At 36.8% G+C, this 7,659-nt stretch overlaps 1 protein-coding gene and 1 pseudogene across 1 annotated transcript; both read right to left on the bottom strand.

Moving 5' to 3' along the window:
- Positions 1 to 48: 48 nt before the first annotated feature.
- Positions 49 to 1,463, bottom strand: LOC140956162 (uncharacterized). The gene is made up of 2 exons (XM_073412645.1): positions 104 to 1,463; positions 49 to 56 (listed from the first exon to the last, which is right to left on the bottom strand). The coding sequence occupies exons 1-2, from the start codon at positions 1,461 to 1,463 to the stop codon at positions 49 to 51; spliced, it is 1,368 nt and encodes a 455-aa protein (XP_073268746.1).
- Positions 1,464 to 3,184: 1,721 nt separating this feature from the next.
- LOC140956161 (disease resistance protein RPV1-like) lies at positions 3,185 to 7,399 on the bottom strand (annotated as a pseudogene).
- Positions 7,400 to 7,659: the final 260 nt, after the last annotated feature.

Below are 7,659 nucleotides of genomic sequence, written 5' to 3'. Positions count from 1 at the left end.
TTTTGGGATGATCTCCAAGTTGATCTAGGAAATGATTTTCTATTCTGCTTACCAAACTGACAAGCATGACAGTTCAATGAAATTTCAGTAAATGAAGGTATACCTCTGACAGCCTCAGAATTCTTCATGGTAAGCATCCTTTGTTGATGGCAGTGCCCCAACCTTTTATGCCATAACTCAGTATAATTGAGTTTTGTTGGAAAAGCATTATGCTCCTCCTCAAATGGCAGAAACGAGAAACTTTTGCTCTTCATTCTGACTTGTAGAATTTTACACCCAGCAGCATCAAAAATACAGCAATGTTGATTTTCAAAAATCACTTTCATTCCTTTCTCAATTAATTGCCCCACACTCAACAAATTCTGATCTATATTAGGCACATAAAGAACATTTGCAATTGTTTTTGTACCTGAATTTGTTGTGATGGCAATTGTTCCCTTTCCCTTGGCTTCAATGCATTCACCATTTCCAATTCTGACTTTTGCAGCTTCTGTAGGCTGCAAATTTCGAAAAAGACTTTTATCAAAAGTCATGTGGTTGGTGCAACCACTATCAATTAGCCAATGGTCGGAGGTGGTTTGAACCGAGAAGCATGCAGCCACAAACATCTGATCCTCATCATCTTGGTTCGCGACTTGAGCATCTTCTTCTTGTTTTTGATTTTTGAATCTGCAGATTATTGCCTCATGTCCTAGCTGATTGCACTTTCTGCACCTTGCATCAGGCCTCTTCCAGCATTTGAATGGTGAGTGACCACTTTTGTTGCAGTGTTGACAAGGTGGAAAATTCCTTTTAATAAATTTTCCTTTGTTGTAACCTTGATTTGGTTTAATGTTGTCTGAAGCTGCGTTCTTCCTGAAGAACTTCTTCTTGTCATAGTCTGCAAATTTTGCTTGCAAAGCACCTTCAATTGCATGATCCTGCCTCATAAGCCTTCTCTGCTCCTGAGCTTCTAAGGCATTTAGCAACTCTGTCAATGTAATTTTTGACAGGTCTTTAGTATTCTCCAATGTTGTAATTGAAGCTTCATACTTTTCTGGTACTGTGACCAGAAGTTTTTCAACAATTCTGGAATCTGCAAATGATGTTCCCAGCAGCCTGACTCTGTTAGCAATCCCCATCAATTTGTCTGAGTACTCTTTTATAGTCTCAGAATCCTTCATCCTTTGCAGCTCAAATTCACGTATCAAGTTTAAGCTTTGCATTCCACGAATTCTTTCATCTCCTGCATATTCCTTCTTCAAGTAATCCCAAACATCCTTTGCTGATTGAAGTGACATGATCCTGGTGAAAATGGTTGTGGAAACAGCAGCAAACAGACATGCCTTCGCCTTCGATTTCTTGGTCTTTCTCTCCTTATGACTTTTGATCTGAGTCATAGTTGGATTATTAGGTAGTGGTGGCACCTCATAATCTTCTTCAATAGCTTCCCACAAATCTAAGGCTTCTAGGTGAGTTTCCATTCTTACTGCCCATAGTTGAAAATTCTCTCCATTGAAGATTGGAGGAGAAATATGGGTGAAACTTGATTCAGAATCCATCACAGGCCCTTCAAGAAAATTGCTCTGATACCAATTGAAAGAGTTTGAAAAGATTGAAAAGAAGAAGTGAAGAACAGAATGCAGATTTTGATTTGAACAGTGGAAGTTTTTCACTGTTTTATTGAACTGAAAATATCGTTGATTGCATTATGTTTCAGCAATCTTTACACGTTTAAATAGACTTGAAACAAACTGAAATTGCTGGTTTGTAGCACTACAATGTGCCACGTTCAGCTGACCACTAACATGATTGTACCATGTTTAGCTAACAATATAACTGACTCCTAAAGACCAGTTCACGTCCTGAAGACTAGCTCTAGCAGAATTAAAATAACAAAGACAGACAATACTAAAATAAAGGCAGCAACTTAAGGCATAACTCCAACAACATTGAAGCTGCACAATGTTTGGTGTCTTCGGCTATAAAGTGTGGGTTTAGGGAATCAGGGATTACAAGTGCTGATGGCAAGAGGTTTATTGAGTGGGGGTTCTATAAGAATGGAGGTTCCATGGTGTGATAGTAATAGGATTCTGTTGTCAAAAGAGTATGTGAGGTTTCCCGTTGAGTTGGCTCATCGGAAAATTGGAAGAGAACTCGAGCGTTTTTTAGTTGTTTAAAGTTATGGGACTGTTATTGCAGAAGTTTGAAATTCTACAGAAGGTAACCTTGTGTATGTGCAACAGCACAGGTCGAGCTTTTAATACCTCCATCACTGCCATCGGGCCACTCCCACCGCCTCCTCCACTCAGTTCTTAAAAAAGAAGCAAAGATGGGGTTTGTGAGGGTCTACACAAAACCACAGCTCAGCGGCGTTGGTCATGCTCTTCAAGATGAGGTTGCCGTCTATTTCTCCTCAGACATACTCAGCAATTTCTTGAAGATTTAAACCTGAAATGCTTTTAGCACTTGATATAGCTCCAACAGCCAACCATTAAAAAGTCCAAGTGATCAGAACTTTGTGGCTTTCGCGTCTCCTGGAACAACTGTTGCTGTCAAAAACCAGGGAAATGAAAACACATTTCAAGATCCTCATAATGTTGATAAAAAGAGGGTCAAAATGTTTGAGGTCATGGGTGACAGTGCAGTGCTGGTATATGAAAACCATGATCATGATCATTAATCGAAATCATGAACAAATTGCGTCTTTTGATTCAGGATAACGAGACTTTCAAACCATGATCTTAAAATAACTGTTTTTTTATGAAAAGAAAGAGTCTCATAGGCAGTCAAAGTTATTGGATACTATAGAAAATTTTACGATTTCCACTTTTTGTTATTGAATTTTAATTCTATCTTTTTAATTTGATAATTTTCAATCAAAATTAATTTTTAAATTTCTAATTTTGATGATAATTATATTTTATTTTTACAATAAAAATATCTATATTAATTTATTATGAAAATTTAATAAAATCCATTCAATTTTTAATTAAAATGAAATATATTCAAATTATAAAAACCTCTCAATTATATTTTAAAGACATGCCTATTTATTTTTTTATTACAAGTGAACTTATCTCGTGAGGATATATATAGAAACAAAAAAAAATTTACCAATTAAATTTCATCATGTGTTACTTTTATTTTTACATAAAAAGATGAAATAAAATAGATAAAATAACATGAAAAAAATGGACCTTTACATATATTTTGGTCAATAGAAAATTGACACATAAAATAAGATATTTAATACATCTTATTATAAATATAAGATTTTATAAATAAAAATTAATTAATAAAATAATATCATATTACATTTTTTAATATGAAAGCCCTTATAAATATTTATAAATAAAAGATCTCATGCTAGACAAAGAAAGGAGGAGGATTACTATTTCCTAGAAGTTTCTTTGCAAAATGCCACCAACAGATATTGCCAGGACTGTATTTACCATGGAAAGCACAATAATAATTTCTAAAAAAACGAGAAGCTATTTCTACTCTGGCTACCTCTTCCTTTGATTGGATATCATTTCCTTCCTCTTCATGCAACCATTGTACACCAACGGTCCTTATTTGGATAGCTGGACCACGTGGACGCACTGAAATACTCACGTCATCACCATTATCAAATGTAGGATCATTGCCCCCTAATTTCATGTGCAATAGCGATTGGATTTCACGAACACCACGCTTGTATATCATAGAGATGACAAAGGCTCGACGAAGCATGGATAGACCACTGGTATTGTTTCTGATTTCAATATAAACATAACTAAAGCCACGGTATACTGACGTCACACAACTTATGAACAAATTATAGCCACATATCTTGTGCGCAGGAGGTGATGAGGATATTTTGAATGAAAAGTTATCTACAAACTCATTCTGAATTAGCCATTTATCCTCTTCTTCCTCCTCGTAAAACCACCTTGACTTCTCTTCTTCATCAAATACAGATGCGACAACGTTGAATACGCCATCTGTAAATATTATCTGTACCACCAAAACAATGTCTATAAAATGAGCAAAAGAAAAGTATTCAAATGTAGATTTCCAAAACAATAAAATGGGTAAGGGAGGACCTGCAATCTTGATGTCTGTATTTGAGCACTAACTGTTTCCATTGTTCTGAACATGTGAGAGTCAAACATTTGGATTAAATCTTGCTTTATCCGATCTTGAAACTCGACTAAGTGATCTGGCTTTCCAAGGTATTGCAGTGAATAGCAAGAGGCCACATCTAACGAATCCAAATGGGGTGGAAACTCTGGGATTGCCTGAAGCATTTTGCAATTTGTTAAATATAGGGCTCTGAGGAGACCAAGATCCTTGATGCTTTCTGGAAGAAAACGAATTGGAGTTCCACTTAAATCTAGACTGTCCAATAAGCGTGGCAGTGAAAACAAGGTAAATCTCAACATTTTCCTCGTTGAAAACCTAGAGGAAAAGAATAGCTTCAATGGATGGGTTGAAATGAATGATGTAGTTGCAGCAATTCCATCACTTTGAAGCAACTTGCGCCCCTGTTGATGCTCTAACTCCATATTCAGGCTATCAAGATTTGAGCAACCATCTAAAACCAGCTCTTGAAGTGAATTCAATCTACTCATTTCTTTTGGAAGCTCCATAAGCCTTGTACAATTTCTTATATTTAAGATCAACAATCTTTGTAAATCACCAATAGATTCGTGAATTTGAACCAAACGGATGCAATCTTCAAGTATTAGCTTTTCAAGGGCTGGGAGACCCGAGAAGTCTGGGGTTCTAATGAGATCACGAGAGTGACGGAGATCAAGAATTTTCAATTTTGGAAGACACTGTGAAAATACATGAATTTAGTTATTATTAATTGAAAACGAGAGAGATAGCTATAGAGAGACTTGATACATACCGGTTTGCCCTTCCAAGCATCAACTAGACGGCTTCTGGATAGATCAAGAACCACCAGCTTCTCCAAGCATACGTGATTTGGTATGGAGCTCAAAGACAATCCATGCCAACATAACCATATCAAATTCTTGGGAAAGTGCTCAAAACTTCCATGAAAATTAGTGTAGTTTAGTTGGAGAAATTTTACATCTGGCATTTTTCTAAAAGCATCCGTGCTGAGGATGGGAAACAAACTTGTTTGGCCAGTTTGTAATTTTCCCCCATTGGAAAACTTGGAAAGCCATTGTTGAAAGAAGTTAAGCCTGCGGCGCTTGCGACAAACCATTGAATCAGTACAAACAACTTCTGCATAATGATCTTCCATTAATGCATGCATATCAATGGTAAGGCCACTTAATTTTTCAGCATCCTGCATAATAATATTAAAAGTACATGAGAAAGGAAAGTAGATGAATGAATATGTCAAGGCACCACAAACCATTTAAGTAGACATTTAAAAAAATTCAGCTACTTACAGTAGTTCCTTTCAAAACTGTAAAAGCATCCCCATGATGCCATATTCTTTGACATTTGGGTGATTCTTGGCGAGCAATTTCCCTACCCATATCTCTTACTAGTTGATGCATCCACAACCTTTGATCATTGTTGATTTCAACAAGACATCTATCGATGAGATTATCAATCCCAAATCTTGCACCTTTATGGAGCCCATCCAGTATCCTAACCGCATCATCCACATCCATTCCATTGAAGAAACATGCGATATCAAGGAATAAGTTCTTCGGATAATCACCATCAAGAAAGTCGTAACTTATTCGAAGAACCTTATGAACTTCAAAATTAGGAATCACTTTCATTTGTTGTAATGCGCTTTCCCATATCTCTCTTTCTTTTCCAGACAATGAAGAGCCAATAACTCCAAGAGCTAATGGAAGTCCATTACAATGATGTACTATTCTCCAAGAGTCTTCTACAAAACCATCAACAGGGTCAGCTTGTCCAAAGGCATTCCAACTGAAAAGCTCAATTGATTTTTCATCATCTAGCGGTTCAACTTTGCACCGGACCCCCTCAATATCATTAGCTGAAAACAGACCCTTATTTCTGGTTGTTACAATGATTTTACTTCCTTTACAAAGCCAAGTTTGCATGCCAATGATTTTATTGAATTGGTCCCTTTTGTCCACATCATCTAGAACAATAATAGTTCTTCTGCAACATAATGCATCCTTAATCTTCAGAATTCCTTCATCAGAATCATTTATCTCAACAGTCTTGTTTAGGATGTCGAAAAGAAGTTGCCTCTGTAGGCAAACTATATCCTTTGACCTAAAATTTGATAGAAAGCTCTTTCCTTCAAATTTATAAAAGTTCTGGTTAAAGACACTCTTAGCTATGGCTGTCTTTCCAACTCCACCAATTCCATAGAGTAAAGCAATGGCAGCACCATGGGATCCATCTTGCAACCATGAGTTGATATCTTGTACTAGAGGATCTCTTCCAATGAAATGAGGGGGTACATGAAACATTTTTTGATCCAAATTCTTTAAGACCTTCTCCACAATAGATTGGACAAACGGTGCCTCGTACCTACATCAAAAAGTAAAATACAATATACGATAATTAGTAGTCTCTCTATAAGCAATAGAAATAAACAACATTTAGCTATGAAATTAAAGCAGGTTGTGTGTCAATGATTTGATAGTTTAAACCAAATCATGATTGGAAAAAAAAACAATGAAGAAATCATGAGTATTTTTTTTTTTTTGTTATATGTTTTCTTATCAGTACACTTAACTGAAAGAAATTAAGAGTTCACAACCAGCATTCTAGTCTTATGCTATGTATTGTTTCATAAAGAGATACAACTTACCCATCTCCTAGAACCATTCCAGCTAAATCAGCCACTTCCTTTAAAGCAATCCTCCACCCATTCACCCGCTCCATCTCCTCGTTGAAGCTCTTTTCATGTTCCACAAATGCTGCAGAGAAGCTCCCTGTTTGACGTCCGAGTTGGGATGGATCCACATCATAGAATACTGGCAAAACTATGCAGTCAGCATTCCTCTTACGTTCCATGATCATTACAAGTTCATCCAGGCACCATCTCGACGAAGCATAGTCTTTGGAGAACACGATTATCGATATTTTTTATTCTTGTAATGTCTTCTGGAGCTCGAAATCTATATTCTCTCCTCTCCGAATTTCATTATCATCTCTAAATGTGTGAATCCCTGCTTGAACCAGGGCCGTGTAGAGGTGATCGGTAAAGTTCTTGCGGGTGTCTTCACCTCTAAAACTCAAGAACACTTGATATTTACAATTAGGAAACCGAGAAGAGTAGGATTCTTGATATTTCCCAGCAGCCATTTCGAGTCTAGCAAAGATAAGACTTTACAAAGATCTGGACAAAAAAGAAAGGAATTGCAGGATTAAAGTCGATAGTTCAAGATTGACAGCACACCAATAAGCTGAAGTGTTCAAGATCGACAGCACACCAATAAGCTGAAGTGGTATGGGCCATTTCCGCGTGAGGACCCTTTTTTAAAAAAATTTGCTCAAGTCATTTATCACGCGTATACTAGGGCCTGAATTCTTACTATAATTACCAAAAGGGACATTAGACACGCACACAACACATAATCCCTCCCATCAACTCACACGGTTCTTCTTACTTCACCCACCAGTAAGAAAAAGGCACGTGGAGGATAAGGCTCTTCATATCTGACTTGGAAAGTTTACTAGGGCCTGTAATTCTTGTAGCATCATTTGAATCTGCTGAAA

This window comes from Populus alba, chromosome 11 (genome assembly GCF_005239225.2).
Source record: "Populus alba chromosome 11, ASM523922v2, whole genome shotgun sequence".
In the NCBI taxonomy this organism is placed as follows: Eukaryota; Viridiplantae; Streptophyta; class Magnoliopsida; order Malpighiales; family Salicaceae; genus Populus; species Populus alba.
This window is presented reverse-complemented; position numbering and strand designations above follow the sequence as displayed.